The 18,614-nt window shown below is 41.8% G+C and overlaps 1 protein-coding gene across 2 annotated transcripts in view; it reads left to right on the top strand.

Moving 5' to 3' along the window:
* Positions 1-18,614, top strand: part of WDR20 (WD repeat domain 20) — a 50,304-nt gene that overhangs the window by 10,861 nt on the left and 20,829 nt on the right. Inside the window, exon 1 of one of the 2 annotated variants that reach the window (XM_083614921.1) lies at positions 1,619-1,744. The exons of the other annotated variant lie outside the window; for it this stretch is intronic. Within the exon in view, the coding sequence (XP_083471047.1) occupies positions 1,649-1,744 (96 nt within the window). The 5' untranslated portion in view covers positions 1,619-1,648. Of the gene's footprint in view, positions 1-1,618; positions 1,745-18,614 lie in introns of those variants that run through there. 2 annotated transcript variants of the gene reach the window in all.

Consider the following 18,614-nt stretch of genomic DNA (forward strand, 5'->3'; position numbering starts at 1 on the left):
ATATCTTTAATAGGCTGGTGCTGTGGTCTGTGAATGAAATACCTATGCAAACTAAAGAATAGTGGGAAAATTCCTTCTTTCTGGAAGAGGGTAGTCTTCATTTTTTTCTCTTTTACCTGAGACAGTTGAGTTGCAATTAGGAGAATGTTGTTCTTGACCTCAGCTGTTAATAATGTACATTGCCTATTCAGAAACTGCAAAAATGGTATTTATAAAATTGCAAAGTGAGTCAGGCCATGAAGCTGCCTACAGCTGAGGCTTGCATAAACAAACAAGGATGCAACACAAATTAAATACACCACTTGTGTAAACATTCTAGGCTACAGGGGCACCAGGAAGTGGAGAATTAGCAAACTAGAAATCATAACTCTAACTTGGTGTCCCTCTAATGTAGGTGGTGTTGGACATGCACTTGAAATCCTTTTATTATTTTGTATCGCATATTTAATACTGTATTTTATTCTTTTAATTTTTGTGAGCCTCTTGAGAGAGTAAGTGTTTTTGGGCAGCTCTACAATTATTGTAAATTGAAGTCTTTGGTTTTTTTTAATGAATTGTTTTAACTGATGAAATAGTTACAGTAAAAAATTACCACCACTACCAGAACCCTGGAAACTGTAGCTTTGTAGTTGTGCCATATATGCACCCCCCCTTGACTCCATATTAATTCAGAAAAATCACTACCCCTTGGCACCATAATCATTAAATTTATGCTGGTCCTTCTGCAAGAAGACAAACTCCCTCTTGATTTCCTGTACAGTTGTCCACCAGCTCTTAACCTAAATCTTATTAGTGCACTCAAAAGAAACACATTGGACTTTCATGACTTCCATATCTTATATATCACTAGTAATTGACTGTATTCATTTCCAGCTGTTATGGTTTGGTTAAGGCATAGTGACCAAAGTGTATTTTGGTGTCTGACTACCTACAAGATATAGCATCTTCCTTTCCCTGCTTCTCTCAAACTTTAGTTTTGTCATTGCATCTCAGTTGGATGAACTGTAGTTGCTTCCACCCAGGAATCGCTTCCAAACTATGACTCCAAAAGGTTTGGATGCAGTTCCTGGTTTGCAGTAACCGTAGCTTGTCAAGGCTGGATTTCACAGCAAGCTACAAAAGGGAGGAGGAATGCCCCCTGCCAAAGTTTCTGAACCATGGCTTGACAATGATATCTGAATTGGACTGGTGAAATGTCAAGCTTTGCTAAAACATCACTTGCTTTGCCACTGAGGGACAGATTCAGCTAACTGGTCCAAGTAACACAAACCCACACAAGGACTTATTGTAGTGCAATGGGGCATATCCCCTCCCCTCCCACCGTGTGTTCCACCAAATTGGCTGCTGTGGGGTGGGGTGGGGTGGGCAGGATAACTCCCACATCAGCATGCGGGGGAAGGAGATGGGAGATCATTCCATTGGGTAAGCAGAACTGCTTGCACTGATGGGTCAATCTCCTTAGTGCTGTGTTATACATAGAGAGATATGTAGTAGATTATAGCCTGCTTTTTGTCACAAGTCCTCAAAGCAACTAACAGCTGCACGCTCATGAAACAAAACAAAAGCAGGGGCTGGATCGGGTGGCAGTTGGTGTCAATTGGCTCTGAGATGGGATGTGGGAAAGACAGGCTGACAGGATTGGGCCCTGATGTTACCCTTGATTGCTTCCCTCACTCTTTCCATAGAAGATATCACCTCTGTCCTTCATTTCTGCCATGCCACCTATCTTCTCTTGCCAGAATTGGTAAGTGCTGCAAAGCCCTACTCTATCTAAATGCCATTCTTGAGCTTGAAACCAAACTATTCTCATAAATCTGTTTGGCTTAGAACACTGTTGCAGGATTGCTGAGAATAGCACATGTGACCATATATTCTTTTCACTGTGTGTATATATGTTGAATATGTGTTGCAGGCTTTGTGTAGCTATGTGTGGGAAATGAATGAGAGGATCATATGCATCCTTTTAAAAGTATAGGAGGTTGTTTTGTGTGGAAGGGTGTGTGTACTTGCACCTTGTCTCTTAGGGGCGGGCCCCAGAGATTGGCACAGCAGTTCTATTAACAACAGCTGATGGTGCCAGCAGCTGCTTTAAACCCTGCATGCTAAGAAAGTTTTTCTCAGGAGACAAAGTCCCTGACAGAGGCAAGACCTGCCCTGGTGTGGGTGTGCAGGTGGAGGGAGGGAGGATGCAGTGAAGAAATATCTTTATGCTCCTGAGACATGCCAAGCTTTCTACACAGCCAGTTCCAGATTGGGTCAGTTCCAGTGCTCATGCCTTTTCTGCAATTGTTAAGGCAAAAGATGCACTGAATACTTCTTCACTGTGGCTGATAACTCCTCATCTAAAAATGGGCTGCAGTTCCTTTTTATTTGTTAGGATGCAGAAGAATTAGTTTTTTATTCTCTAAGTCTGTGATGCCTTAGCAGGGATAGGATGAGAAAACTTTCTGAAAAGTGGTGTCATTGACGTTGTTTTCATTGCATTAAGCAGCAATAGAGTCCAGTTTTGATGTCATGCCAAAACATACTTTTGATTACCATACTGTATATCTGGTTATAGAACCTTGTTCCTTTTCTGAATCAGTTATCTCCAAGAAGCGACTGTCTAAACATCCTGCACAAACTGAGAACCCTTATTCTAAGAAACCACAAATTCCCTCAGCTTCATACCTTTTCTCGTTTAAATCTTTAAGGAATCAATAATCTCTTCCCTTAACCTCCTCTCCAGAGATGTGTCAAAGAATGGATGATAAACATATTGCTAATGATTTTGAGGTTGCAGTTGGTGGCAAGCATATGATCTCTTCCTCCAGTAGAAATCTTTGAGGCCACCCAGTACCTCTCCACAATGACACAAATTGGCATCTCACGGGTTAACTTCAATCACAGCTATTGCATACTCTCCTCAAGGATCCTGAGAAACCACAAGTGGCCATTCCACATTGTCTCTGGCAACAAGAAAAACAGTGAATGTGGATTCATATGCAGGAGCCATTCTTGCAGTGTCCAGAAGTTCCAAGACTCAAATAGAGATACTGGAAAGCAAAATGAAAAATGGCAAGTGAATAAAAAGTTCATTGCCTGGAATGAGTTGTGAGGTGTGGTTGATGTTAAGATGGTGCATTTGCTGCCTTGATTCACTACTAAGTCCATGTGCAAACAGGAGTGGCTGTGCTGGTCCATGTCAGATGGCACAGATCATTTTGAAGGAGGACAAAGATGAAAATGGCTGAGAACAGCCAAGCCATTCAGACATCTCAGCTCCCTTTCCCATATACTTGCATCATCCTGAGGCCAGGAAATGAGTTTTATTAAGAGCTAAACTTGCAAATGTTGCTTCTACCAAAGCTTCACTCATCAGCTTCAGGGGTTATTTATACCTTATAATAGTCTCATGGCTTGCTTCCATGTTTTCAAGGGTGGGTTTGGGGACTGTGTCATCCTGAGAATGGGGGCAGAAACTCTCCCAAGCCAGCATTGGTTTCAGCAGGGAACTCTGACATACATAGTGCAGAAAGCTTGACTGTGCTTTGCAGCATCAAAAAACAAGAAGAAAAAGTTGGGTAGCAACCGTGAGTTAAAATTACTAATGCAGGGGGAGTGGAGAACCAACACTCCATTGTGAAGTGCTTAAGCCAGATGTGGGGTGTGGATGGCAGCTTCTATTTTAGACATATATTTATTATATTTATATACGTTAATCCAAACATGTTCTCTGCATGAAATACAGTTTATAATTTGCAGTGCTGTAGGAGGTAAGCTGCTTCTATAGTAAGCAGTTTGTGGTAACAGAGAAAGAAGGGCATTATTGACATCAAAGTATATAAAATACGCCTATAAAGGTAATTTTCTGCTAGTATAGAATCATAGAATTGTAGGGTTGGAAGGGACTCCAAGGGTCATCTAGTCCCACCCCCTGCAATGCAGGAATCTCAACATAGCATCCATGGCAGATGGCCATCCAACCTCTGCTTAGTAGAAATTGGTAGTCATAATAAGAGCTGAGCTTAGCCTTTGGCTAATACTTTTTCTTTGAAAGAAAAAGGCAAGGTGGGAAGAATAAAATCTTATTGGGTGTGGGAGAAAGTTTTCTTTATTTTTTACAGGGTAGGGGGCCATACCCTAACAAGCAGTTAGGGTTGTACATCATGCATTGAGCATACCAGTATGTTTGCCTAGGGGCTTCTTTTCTCTTGGATCCTTTTTTTCAGATGAGTATGGCAGAACCTTGAGCCCATGCCCTAGGGCAGCCTGGGTCCAATATATGCTTCCTCCCAAGCAAGCTGTCTGGGGTTTGTATAATATTGAACATCCTTCCCTGGAGTGCTGCCTCTGAAGTGCCATAGGGACACTGATGAGTAATGATTACCAGCTGCAACACAGTCACTGGACTGATTGAGTCAAAGTGTTCATGAGCAAGTGATGGTTCTCCCATCTCAATGCCCTTCTGGTGCCCTTGCCGTGTTGTGTGGAGGAAGGGTATTGTCTGAAACAATAGTTAGCCCTTCCTTGGGAAGTGGGACTCTTACGTGCATAGAGTCTAGGAAAAACTGGGTATGGATAAATAAATGGACGAGAACAAAGATCTGTGCTCAAAGTAGCTGTGCCCAGGCATTGATCCTATAAGGCAGGTGGGCCTCTGCACCTTTGACCAGCAGTTGCAGTGGCTGGAACAGAGCACATGCTGCTCATGGACTCGAGCATTTCATCTACATAATTGAGAGTATTGAAGCATGAGGAGCAAAATGTGGGGGACGTGTGTAGCAGTTATACTTTGAGGCATGGCACCTTTCCTCCTTGTGAACCCTTCTGAAGCAGCAGAGTATAATCTCTGTTTTGAATCCTGAGGCAGAGTTAGAGTTCTGAGAAGGCCAATGGTGGCAATGAGCTCTTCCTGCATTTGTGCTGAGGCTAGGCTGTTCATGTAGGGTGCCCTCTCTTTGTGCAGTCTGCCCTTTCACCATAGATCTTCTCACCAAAGTTCCCATTGTGGAAACTATGTGAGACCCAAGTGATGTGTGCTCTGTCATGTAAGTAAAGGGCTTCCTTAGTGCTGGACAGTTTGTATACTAGTGATACTGCACTGCAATTGGGTGCAGTTAGAGTCTATAGTCTGCCACAGCAGTGTAGGTGGTGGCAGGGAGAGGAATAGTTTATTTTGGCAACTCATTTTCAGTTATTTTGCCAGCAAAGAAATTGGGCTAAGCTTGATCCTCACCACCTGCTGCCCATCTTGGCCACTCTATCAATAGTTCTGCCAACAGTGAGGATATGTTGCTGTCTCTGGGACTATCAGCTAAAAAGATCGCCAATGATGGTGTGGTATGTGCCCAAGATACATCAGCATTGGGAACGTAAGCCAGTTAAGATGGTATCCTTGAAGCCTGGGATTGTAGTGTGAGCTGCCTTGAGTTGGTAAAATCTTAATTGGACCGATGTCCTGGTAATCTCTTGGAAGAGGCTTTGCTATTACTGCTTCCAAAAAATCCTTAATTAAAGGACAAAATAGTTGGTTCTAGATTTTCTCCTTAGCAATAAAACATTTAAGCAGCCCACAAATATCTCATGTCTCGCAGAATACCAATGTTCTGCCCCAATATCTCATTCTGAGGAGAGAAGAGAATGATTAATCCAAATGACTTCAAGCTGTGAATAGAGACCAGTACAGGAAAAGGTGGGCAGCTGTTATGGAGGGAGGATCTGTCCAAATGAGCAGTAATTAAAATGGAGTGCTGAATATTTGAAGACTTAATAGATGCAGGAAACAAGTTGCTACAACTAGAAAGAGAGGGAGTAGGAAAATAAGGCCTTTGCTACATCCTTTTTATACGATTTATAAAAGTGACTGAGAACAGGGATTGGGAGGCATGGCACAGGAGACACTGTAATTATATTTTCAAGTATAAATAGAAGTCTGTCTGGGATTCCAGTTCCTGGAGGCATCTGTGTGTGTGGCACTAAATAAGTTTCTCACTCTGGTGATGGAGTTGAGAAGCTACACAAATCAAAGTAGATTGTTAACTAGTTTTACATTTTTAACCAGAACAGGAAAGTACTAAATTTGGAGGCAGTGTGTCATGAACACATGCGAAACCTAATTTTTCTATTTCTAGAACCGCTGTAGCGCTATGTGTTACTGTTGTAACACTTTTTTCTGATTGTGTTGGGACTAGAGTCTTAAGATTTGGGTGGGGGGAAGTAACACGGTTTTTCAGAACTTGTCGAGGAGCCTCCCAATGACTTTTGACTTAAGTTCAATAGAAGTTTAAATTGTTATTGCCTATTCTTTCTAACTCAAGAACTGTAGCATAAAATGATTTTCTAGGAACTGTTAATTACTTTCTTGCCTGAATAGGTAGAAATCCTCCGCCTAACTGGCATGTATACATCTAAATTGTTCCCATTGCCAGTGGTGTTTTCTTCTTATTATCTTTGCACCACCCTCTTAACCCTCAAATTTGCTCAACAAAATTGATTATTGATTAATAAGCTTAGATTATTCTTGTCTTCAGAGTTTTTCTTTAATCTATCAGTTATATTATACCACATCTTTCTTGATCATCACTGTTTCTGTAAAATTAGCATGATTTAGAGTTCAAAGAGTACATTTGATTAAAGCAGAGAAAGTGATCTAATTTAGGGGTGTCATAGGGATGGATGTAGCCAAGATTATAAAGAAGATGAACAATATTTATGAATTAATGTTTCTTCCACCAGCCTGTTACTGCATTTCCCCAAGATGGGCTGTTGGAGATTAAGGCCTCACACCAATGTCAGGGAGGGGTTAATCTGGCATGCTTTCCTGGATAGTGCAGTGTTTGGAAGGGTGAAGGAGGTGCCCTAACCAGATAGGCAAGAAGGCTTTGCATAGCAGGTGAGAATAAGGAAGTTGAGAGGTACTGCAATTTTAGACACTGATCCAAAGGAGGAAAAGATGTGAGTAGCTGCTTCTTTCTTCAGCTGTTTGGAGTTCTGGCTCATCATCTCCTACCTCAAATAATCACCCCACTGCCCTTTTACCTATTGGGCCATGTTGTGGAGTTCCAGAAAAATGGTTCCATGCTCTAAATTAGGATCTTATTCAGCATGTTTATTTTGACTAATAGTAAACAACTTAAGAAGTACCGTGTACTCTAATAACCATACATGCTATATAGCACCAGCATTTTTCCAGCAGCTGAAGGGATTTGAATGAGAAGGTCTGATAAGGAGGAAAATTAAAGCACACTAAGAATTGAATGCACTGAAACAGGTGTCTACAATTTTTGGCTTTCCTTGCTGGCCATGCGAAAAACTGGATAGATACCATATTTTCCTGTGTATAACACGCACCCCTATAGACAACCCCTATTTGGGGGGACTCAAAATTAAAGAAATGGGGGGAGATTGCTCAGAGTTGTTGAGCTTTTTAAGGGGAGATTGCCCAGAGTTGCACAACTCACCGAAGCCATCGATCGTCTGCCCGCTAGCCACCAGCAACAGCCAAACACACGGCCACTTCCCACAGCAGCAGCCAGTCGCCAGCACGCATTGCTGCAGCCCAAAAACCACAGCCAAATCACCGCTTAAAATCTCCTGCTCACAGCTGCGACCAATCGCACTTCCCCCCTCTGCACTATCCGTGTATAAGATGACCCCAAAAATTTAACAGTTCTTTGTAATATAACAACCTCATCTTACACACAGAAAAAGACGGTAACCCCTTCTCTACATTTCCTGAACTCAAGCACAAAAAACATTGGGAACAATGAAAGGCAGTCTGTTCCTGAATGACCAAGGTTGTCTGGCAACATAGCTGTCAGATGTCCCTTAACTTTCTGCCTAGTGGCCCAGGTGGTAGCGATCTCTGTAGAAAGATATCTGCCACTTTCTACAGCTTCAAAGTTGGGATAAAGGCAGGCTGCTCACTACAGTGAAGTTACATCCTTGCCACGGTGAGCATAATTGGACATCTTCCCTGTTGTTATGCTAAATTTATAAAACTCAAAAGGGTTTTGTATTGGGCAAGACATTACTGTTGTAAGTAATGTGGAGTTGCAGGGGTGGGGAGAGACGTGGAAAGAGAGGGAAGGAAGGAAGGAATGGATGGGGGTTGGTGAAATTTCATTATATTGCATTGTAATGGTATATGAACAAAGTTTTGTGTCAGAGTCCCATAAATAGGTACCTTATTTTTGTTGGCGGTATGAGAGTCTGGAGTGCCCAGGGCATGGTTGGTTGCAGATGGCTGGTTGCCTGACTTCTGTAGAATTAAGAAACAGCCTCTAGTGCATACAGCTGCATGTGTGATTAGGAGCCCTGGCCAGCCATCAGCACAGATCCAACACCCCATAGCCTGTTCTCACTTTTTGCTCAGAGAGCAGAGGTTGTTTGGGCAGGGCTTCTGCATGTTTGGTGAGAAGGGACGAAATAAGTAGCCACAATCCCACTCCCCTCCATGACTAGATGGAACATGAGAAAGGACCTATAGTTAAGGGGGTGGGGACAACTTACAACTTTGAACATGCCCAGTGAAATTGCATTTATTCATTATGATGCTACTAAGTCATTTTTAAGAAAACATTCTTTCACATGGAAAATGTTCTGCCCCACATCACTTCTAGTATACTAGGATGGGTGAGGAGGTAGTAGGAAGTGAAAGAGAGCAGATTTCCAGGAGGGAACACACTAAAATGCCAGCTTGTCTTCTAGCAGTGATGGCTGCCAGTTGCTCCAAAACCCCAGCATTCATTTTCACTACCACCCCACCAGTTAACTACCTGCATGCATATGACGGAGTAGCTGCATATGGCACCATTTTGAGAATATGTGAATTCTTTTCTGCTGGCTGTCAGTTGCGAAGCCAAACTTCCAAATGTTACTAAACCAGGTTAACAAGTTGTATGATTATGAAACAAATGAGGCTAATTGCTTTCACGTTGTTATGCTGCTAGGGTGCATCTTTTAATTGTTTCAGTTGGACCTTGGGGAAGGGAGAAGTCTACAGCAGAAATAATTTTGAGAGAGCTACTGAAATTGAATTGCTCAATAATTACTGAGGCCTTTTAAAATTGCGTCTGACAACATTTTTTGTCTGCAAAACCTTCCCCTACTCCTCCGATAGGAAAACACCTGCTAGGGAGGGAAATTTGAGACCAGTGTATATAAGCAAGGAGAACAGTAATCTTGTTCACGTGCTTTAGACTTGTTTTTTCTGTCTCAGTAAATATGAGAAATCTTTCATACCAGGAGTGTGAAAGCATTTTGCAGCAATATTTTGTGCAGCAGGCAAATAGTTGTACATATGACACTGCACAATAACATTGAATAGCCCCCACAACCCTGTTGGCTTTCTACCTGCATGCTTTTTGTTCATGGTCTTCTACAGTTGTGAAGTTGGGATTTGTAAGATAAAGTGGGAAGGTTATCTGCCCTTGCCTACTGGCCCTGTTGCTAAACCTGTGCAGGTGGCAGGTGCTTACCTTGCTTGTTTGCTTAACTGTTTACCTTAATGCTTTGTCACTGAGGCTGAGACTCTTGTCTGCTGGGATTCTGCTAATTCTTGTAGAACTGCCACCATCTCCCTCCTTCTGCCTACTTGTTTCTGTCTGCCATCTTTCTTTGGGTGTAATCTTCGATGCCTCCCTCTCCATGGAGGCGCAGATTGCAGCTATAACAAAGGCGGCATTTTTTCATCTCCGCCAAGCTAAGCAGTTGGCTCCTTACCTCTCTCGCCCTGACCTAGCCACTGTGATCCACGCGACGGTCACCTCCAGACTGGAATATTGTAACTCGCTCTACGTGGGGCTGCCCTTGAGACTGACCCAGAAACTCCAGCGGGTGCAGAATGCTGCAGCGAGACTCCTTACGGGGTCTTCGCTGCGAGATCACATTCACTCGGTGCTATACCAGCTGCACTGGCTCCCGGTGGAGTACAGGATTAGGTTTAAGGTGCTGGTTTTAACCTTTAAAGCCCTATACAGCCTAGGATCCTCGTACCTACGGGACCGCCTCTCCTGGTATGCCCCACAGAGAAACTTACGGTCTTCAAATAAAAACATCTTGAAGGTCCCAGGCCACAGAGAAGTTAGGCTGACCTCAACTAGAGCCAGGGCTTTTTCGGCTGTGGCTCCGACCTGGTGGAACACTCTATCACAAGAGACTAGAGCCCTGCGGGACTTGACATCTTTCCGCAGGGCCTGCAAGACAGAGCTGTTCCGCCAGGCCTTTGGCCAGGGCGCAGCCTGACTCCCTCCCTTGGCAATCTTCGCGGAGCTCTGGCCCAATGGTGGCCAGTGGCTTGAATTTAATTAATTTTATAATGAATGATTTTAGAGTGTTGTTTGTGCTGTACTTTTGTACTATTTTATTGTTGTTAGCCGCCCTGAGCCCGGCTTCGGCTGGGGAGGGCGGGATATAAATAACATTTATTATTATTATTATTATTATTATTATTATTATTATTATTATTATTTCCTTCCTTCCTTCCTTCCTTCCTTCCTTCCTTCCTTCCTTCCTTCCTTCCCCTTCTCTCCATTTTGCTGCTATCTTCCTTTCAAACACCAGCCAGTGCTCCAACTGGCCTATCTGGAAGTGGAGGAATGCAGTTGTAGGCGGTGGCGGCAGCAGCTTACACCCTGCAAACTACTGAGTGCTGAGAAGTGGTGACAAAGAGTTGTGTGCTTGGCACCAGTAGTACCAGGAAAGGAGAGGGAGGTGCAAATTCATTGTGTGGCGGTGGAATGAGGGGCAGTCTTTTTGCAGGTGCAGGGAAGGGACCATTGACACACAGTCCCAATATTACAACCAAACTATGGGTTGTCCGTAATCTGGCTGTAAAGGGCTTACATGGTCACTTATTTACTCTCCCCTTCCATCCTGCACTTCCTGGTTTCTGTCAACCACACTTTATCCTGACACCAGAATTGTTCAGACAGTGGTTACCACAAACCATGGCTTCTGGTTCTATTTTTGAAGCATACTATGAACCTTAATCTTCCCAATTCAGACATCATGTCAAGCTATTGTCATTGAAAATCAAGAAGCTTAGATGAGAGTTGGCATTGCCATTAGCTTGCTTTTCCCTCTTGTGTTCCCAGTGGTGAAAACCTGTTTTCATTGGTGCCATGCTATTAAAACCAGAGTTGGTTAGAGCTCTTTAAAGAGAATGTGTGTGTTTCTAAATACTCAGTGATTTTCTCAAGATGGCATACTGTGTTGGCTTGAAGGTTTCTTGATCTTTAGATGTCTATAACCATGCTGTGCTGTTTAGTTATCACTGACAAGAGTTTCTGTTTGAAGCTCACTTGCTTAAGCTAATCCGCTTTAAGTTTACAACTGTTCATTTTTCTTCCCTTCAGTGGACTGGTGTGTTTTTTTCATGCCACCAAGCCGTACTTTTGCAAAGCATTCTGTGGTTCAACATAGATGCACTTTTTCTGACAACTTGCTGCTTTCTCTTCTCCTATTCAAAAGTTGTTCTTGTCTTTCTTCTTTGGCATAAGTTCATCCACATCTTAAATACACTGGAATAGAATATGCATTTCCCATACACAGCTTATTGCAGTCATGCAGCACAGAAGACCTATAAATCAGAGCTGTTAACCAATCTATGCTTACATACTGTTTGTGTGTGAGGGAGCAGATGAGCAATGAATTTCACCACTTACTGGCTACAAGGCAGTTGTGTTGCTGGTACTAAATGTTTCATTATGGGGTGGGAAATTGAAACATGACTGTAGAGATGAACTTGTGATATTTAAGTTGAACTTCCTCTTCAAAAGGTGTGCCCTGACTGTAGACTGCTCAACTCAGAGAGGCTCACCCGGTGTCTTCCTTGATGCCCTTCTTGCACTTAGCAAATACCTCTTTATTCCCTCAGGCCTTATGTATGTATCTATGTATTTCTGCACTGTCAAATTACCAAATAGCAGGGTGCTGTACAATAATAAGCACCATTAAAAAAATACAAATTGTTTAGTTTCTCACTGGCATATCCCTCTGTGATTTTAGACTTGATTTGTCTTTTCATTGCATTTCACACTTTGTTTTCTGATAGTTTGCTCCCCTGAGAACTTACTCAGATGTGGAATAGAAATGCAGTCAATCAGTTGCTAAAGTAGGTGGGATGTAAAGAGCTCTGTTCTGGGCCTCTGCACATACAGCCCCTTTGCTTTGCAAAAGACCACCTTGAAGCGCTTGCAGAAACAGTCTCTGGCATACCACAAGGAACATCAAAAGTGGAGAACAGAAGCTTTCTTGTACATGCACCAGAGCACTTGAACCCTTGCTTAGAATTTTTTGTATCCTATCCTATATGTTTTAAAACAAATCTGACTCTGATTTACATAGGCTGCTTGCCAACTCCTGTTGCAAGGTAGGCTTGCATAATTATTGTAACAAGTATATCTGATCTACCTTTACACAGACATAGCACTGTGACACAGATGTCACCATGGTGGTGCCCACAGAGGCATATGCTTCTGTGCACAGAGTCTCCCCGCCCTCACTGAAATTAAACACAAAAGAAGCATTCTGATAGTTTCCCTGGTTTGCAGTTGTGTCCATGACCCAAAAAGGTCGGGAGCCTTTATGGACAGGAAGGAGTTCACTTATTCCAAAAACTTCTTCTTAACTCTAATCCAGAACTTCTGCCTCGTGCTGCCTTAGAGTTAAAATACTTCTGCACCTCTTACGACCCTGACAATCAATTTACAATGTATGTATAAACCAGCTGGTTCTCATTTTTAGAATTCAAGGAGTGCTGTAAAATGACATTTTATTCATAGCTTACTTGGAATAAAACATGTCAGTTCCAAGACAAAAGCAAATTAAGACTTCTATGCATTTCTTAACATTTCATAAAGCAGGTGTCTGTGGGATTTTTGTTTTTATTGCATGCTGCAATACTAAATAATTGAATAATTTTGTAATTCTCACCTGTTCTTACTAGGCAGTTTCCACATGATCAAAAACATCTCTACAATTTAACAAAAGTACAAAATCAGAATTTGACACAACCATTTAGGATAGAGAGAATGCACAGTGATTAACCATCACCACCACATTAGAACATCTCCTTGGCAACCCAAGATAAAATTATGCAAACTGCATTTAGTTTGTTGATAACTTATTTACATCTAAATGAAAGATGAACACCTAAGATTTTGACTTTTGTGGTGTGCATATTATAGGACTGTGAACAGTTTATTTTACACTGAAATGCCAGTATCCGTAATACATTTATTTTTCAACCAAGGTGCTAAGATCTTTGAGGTTTCGGTATTACTGTTTGTATTATGCTACTTGATACTTACATATAGTACTTGATAATTGACATGTTGGTGTGTTTGCACTTGAAAAAAACCTGTTGCTTAAGGGCCAAAGTAGACATTACACACAGATGTGAGTAACATCTCTTTAGGAACCTAAAAAATCAAATCAAAAATTTTGAGAGATGGTGAGTAATCTTTTCCCTAGGGCTGTTTTTTATTATCCAAATATGCCACCCTCCAAACCTATTTATCTCTCCCCCGCCCCCCCCCCTGGAGACTTATATTTGAAACTTGCTGGCTGTAGTACTACTCTGAATTGAGAAACAACTACTGGGGAGAGGGAAGTAGATACACCACCTGTTTCTCCTCCTGAACACCCTGTCCTGAAGCCGCTGCTGATTAGCCAGCAGGGTAACCTTAAAGAAACCCATGCATTTGGCCATAAAATGCAGCCAAATTGGAATCATTCTAATTTCAAAGAGGAAAAATAATATTGGACAGTTAGAGTGGCTAACCATTGAGTCTGACTTGATACTACATTAAGGACCGGATTTAGACATTGCCCTAGTTTGCATGGAACACTAAACTCTGGATGGGGTGAGTTTCCTCATAGGAACCTTCTCGCATGCTGGCAGTGGGTGGGAATAGAGGCAGAAATGGGTGGGCGAGAGGCAAAACAGTCAATGGAGCAGCAGCTGTCGTTCTTACCTTTGAATTATGGGCCACATTCCAGCCTTGCAAAACCCAGAGGTTTTCCCACATGTAGATCTCTCTTTCCGTCCAGGCAAGCAAAAGGGATGATCATATTTCAAAGAGATATTCTGGGCAGGCAAAAGCACTTGAGGAAGTGAAGCAGTGCCAGTGAGGTGAGCTTGTATTGAGGTGAGCTTGCATTAGACCCCCGGGCCTGAGGCTCCACACCCCAGCACTAAACCATTGCTTAGTGTAGGGTTGGCTAATATCTTTTTCAGCCTAAGGGCCATAGTGAAAGCTGCTCACTTATGGCATGGGCATGACAAACATGGATAGTTTGTGTCTGCATACACAACATTTTTCAACCCCACAATAGGCTAGGAGTGTGGGTTGAGATAAACAAAGGGAAGTAAAATCAGGATAGTCTTAGTGCCTTTTCTCCCTCTGGCACAGTACCTTTGTAAGGAAGTCTTCGTGCTCTTTCCTATTTCTCAGGTCTCCAAAACCACCTTCCAAGACAAGGCTTTCCTACCCCTGATTTTGGTCGAAGGTTGGTAGGCCATAAAGGTGGTTCTGTGGATCAGAACCAGGCCAAGGTTCCGTGCTACATGCATGAGGTGGAACAAAGCCAAGTGAAGCATTGGGTTCCATTTCCTCCTTACCCATTTTACAGGGAGAGCTTTGCAAGGCCCCATCCCCACGTTCCTCTAATCTCTGCTTGTTGCATATAAGCAAAATATTGCAGTTTAGCACATATACTGGTTAGTTCAAAATAAGCTAGCTTTAGATGGCGAGTTAAGAAGCTGACTTGTTAAACTAAGCTGAACTTTCCGTAAACTCCAGTTTCTATTTCGTACACAAGGACAAGCTAAGATGAGGGGAAAGTGAAAGAAAATGCTGGCAAAATCCTTCTCCTGGATGTACAAGATAGGGGAATGCATGAGCCTGAGGCTTTGTTTAGGCTCATTGCAGCTTGTGCGCATAGCACTGAAGAACGGTTTAGCATCATACGCAAGGACTTCCAGTGAGTTACTATGTCCTTTATAGGAAGCACCTACTGTTTTGAATGACCTAGAGAATGTCAGGTTTTTTGTGCTGATTTGTCAAGTAAGTACAATCATAGGGTTAATCATCAGAGAAGAGAGAAATCTGCTGTAATACCTTTTTTTGTTTAACAAAATGTTGCACCAAACCAAAGAATGGAAATCTTTATGCATTCATGTAGCACAATTGCATGGTGTGCAGTGCTGAATTGCCATCTGAAGAGCTTAGTCAAAAGATGGAAGTTGACACAATAGATAATAAACAGTGGTGGTATGTGTACTGAATGAATGCCTTTTGGATGATGCTAGCAATCTCCATCTCCACTTATCTGAAGTCATGCAGATCTTTGGCAACAAGTCTCAGTGGCTTGAAATTGTGTTTAAGGAGCATCAGAATTTAGATTTAATCTCTGCTTTAAACACATAAGGGTGCAGAAGAATATAAAGCAGGCAATAAGGGAGAAAATCCTTGTTTTGAGGGTGTCATCTGAAGCCTGAAAGAGGAATTGAATCATTGCTTTGTGAATGTGTATGGAGCCTAAAAATTAGCCCAGCCGAAGACGGGTAAATGGGGTATGCAGAGAGCAGGTTGGGATAACCCTTGAAAGATTCTGAATTGATGTGTCTAATGAATGTATTTGGACTTTTCTATCCACCGCATAGCCTTTGTTGCATATAACCACAAGCAATAGCCCTTTGTGTTGATGAAAAGTGGCATATAAATGCTGGTATGAATAAAATGAATACTCCCAGTATATCTTAATGATAGAACTTCTTGTTCTGTAAATATTGGCCATTTATTGTTCAAAATCACTCTGAAACATCAAGATACCCTGAGGCATTTTTGATAGGCCCCTTGGCAATTTTGCTTTGAGGTTGTGCAAGGATCCATCTTAACCTCCGTGTTGTTAAATACCTATATGAAACAGCTGGGGAACATCATTTGGGAAACAATGTCAACAATATGCAGATTATTCCCAGCTGTCTTTCTATTCCACCTGAAATCAGGTGATGCTGTGAAGATGCCAGACCAGAGTCTGGTGACACTAATGAGCTGTATGTGGGCCAGTAAATTGAACTGAGCCTTTGCCCATATAGTTCTCAACAGATTACAGTCAGTTGCTTACAAGTCTTTCCCGAGTCACACACAGTGTACCTTTGGAGCTCAGAGGTCAACAGTCAACATGATTTTTTCACTGCATCAACTGCAGGAGAAGTGCCGAGAGCAGAGACGCCCCTTGTACATCACCTTCATAGGCCTGACAAAGGCCTTTGATCTCTTCAGCTGAAAAGGACTCTTCACACTGCTCAGCAAGATAGGTGGCTCACCTAAGATTGTTTTCTTCCACAAGAAAGTGCACAGCACTGTCCAATATGGCGGCTCATCCCCCTGGGATGATGGTCAAAGAGTGTTCTGCCCTAGCCGTACAGACCCAGGGCAATTCAAAAAACTGAAGGAGAGCAGGACTTTGTGTTTGGGGCAGTAATTTACCATTAAAAACAGCAACACCCTCAGTTGGTTCCTCTGGGTGCATAAATAAGAAAACTGACTTGCAGTGTGATTTTTCAAGGATTTGTGTTTGCTAAATTGTGTCAGTTATTAATATAAATATTGGCATAATCATTTATTAACTCTGACTGCTTCCCACCACAACTTCTAAATGTTGCTTAATACATTGCCCCTCTGTTCATTTAAGAATGTGAAAGCAATTTTTACACCTTGGCTTAAGATACAGTTTTTGCTTAAGCTGGGGTGATAGGCTTAGAGATTTGGGGGCAATGATGTGGAAAGTTTTTTTTTTTGTTGTGTGGTCTTCTGAAGTTTAGATAGTTACATTTGTCCCAAATAAAACTTAGCTGAATATTTGAAAATCCACAGTTGATACCAATAGTGACGGGTAATTTTGTGCTTGCTTTCAGTGTCACAAAATAGAACAAACTGTCACTTCTACTGTAATTATACATAGTAAGCAAAGAATACTCAATGTAATGAAATGAAATGCAGTGGGTACCCATGAGTAGTAACTAGGGCTGCCACATTTCACAGATCCTGAATCCTCCACCTTTTGAAGCAGAAATATAGCTGGCGATTCTCACAACTTTGTCGGCCTTCTCCGGCTGCTGGGAATTGTAATCCAAAACACCTGGAGGATGCAAGGTGACAGAAGGATGCTTTACGTCCATGTTAGGAAAAAATGGACTGCTTAACAGCAGTCTGACATATAGATGATAAATAGGTGAAACTTTTTCCTGTTACCTTATATATTTGTCGGAAAAAGCCTAATCTGAATTGTGTGTCAGGTTGTTACAGGAACAGAAGCAGACCAAGGAAAAAGGTGGCAGCCTAAGGAGTACCTGAATTTAAGTCACCATGTATCTTTCACCTTGGTATAAAAGGTTTATCTAGGACTCTTAAAACAGTATTTTCATTTGCTGCACATTAGCATTGGCTACATCTTACTCTGGTTTTGTTTTGGGTAGTGCAGGTGGGGAAGAGAAAATTGAACCATAGCGGATGCTGTTGCCACTTAGCTGTGAATAGATTGATGTTGGTATTTGGTAATCCTACCAGCAATATTAGAAGAGCAGAGATTTGGATTGTGGTAAACTGTAATATTTGGTAAATTGTCATATAATTCACGAAATTTTATTCAATAAAATGTTGTGATAGTCTCCAGTCTAAATGGTAAATTTGTAGAGAATGTTAAGCACGATAGCTAAATTGAACCACCATGTTCAAAGGAAGTATGCCAAAATACCAGGAATTGGGGATAAACATCAGTAGAAGTTTGTTTGCTTCATACCATACTTGCAGATTTCCTGGAAGATTATGTTGGAAATGGGGTGTGGATTAGATAGAACCCTATGCAAAATCATATTTTGTCATCCAGGCACCTTGGGGTTAGCATAAGAGATCGACTTCACTATCTCTTGCCAAGAAAAAATGGGCACATAAAATGCAATGTGTGTATGTGTTTCTGGGCTTGCTTGGCTCTAATTTGATGCTAGATCTGTTTCTGATGACTGTCCTTTACCAGTGTGTCATGCAGAAACGTCTTCACACTGAGTATCTGTCTTGCAGAGAATAGTTTAGCAATGGTATTAATGTGTTCCTCCAGCATGGTAAGAATAATGAATGAAAAATATTACGGCTCCCAAGATGTTTAAGAGCAAAGACCACCAGTCCTTTTCTCCTCCCGTCTAATAAAAAAAGTCATTGTTCAGAGGCCCATTTAGACAGGTGAGACATGTATCCTTCAGAGCATTAAAAACCAAGAGTTAGTTAAAGGATAGTTAATGTATTTGCTTCCTCTGTTTTACTTATGGGGTGCTCTTTATATTTGTAACAAACCCTTTAAAAATTGCTTGCCCCCAGGTCCAGTGGTTAGCCCTCTGGCTTGCACAGTCTCTTAAATTTAGTGGACTCTTATTAAATATGTTCGTGTTGTAATATGAAATGGCAAAGAGGTCATATTTAATTCAGTGCTTTTGGAAACGGTATCTGAAGCATTTAGACATAATGAAATGTTCAGTGCTTTTATTCCAACTCTTTTAAGTACTGAGGCTGGATCTGAGGAAGCATGGTAGTATAACTTGAAGAGTCACTTAGTGTGAGTGGAAACAC

This window comes from Podarcis filfolensis (genome assembly GCF_964270895.1).
Source record: "Podarcis filfolensis genome assembly, chromosome: 1".
Classification (NCBI taxonomy): Eukaryota; Metazoa; Chordata; class Lepidosauria; order Squamata; family Lacertidae; genus Podarcis; species Podarcis filfolensis.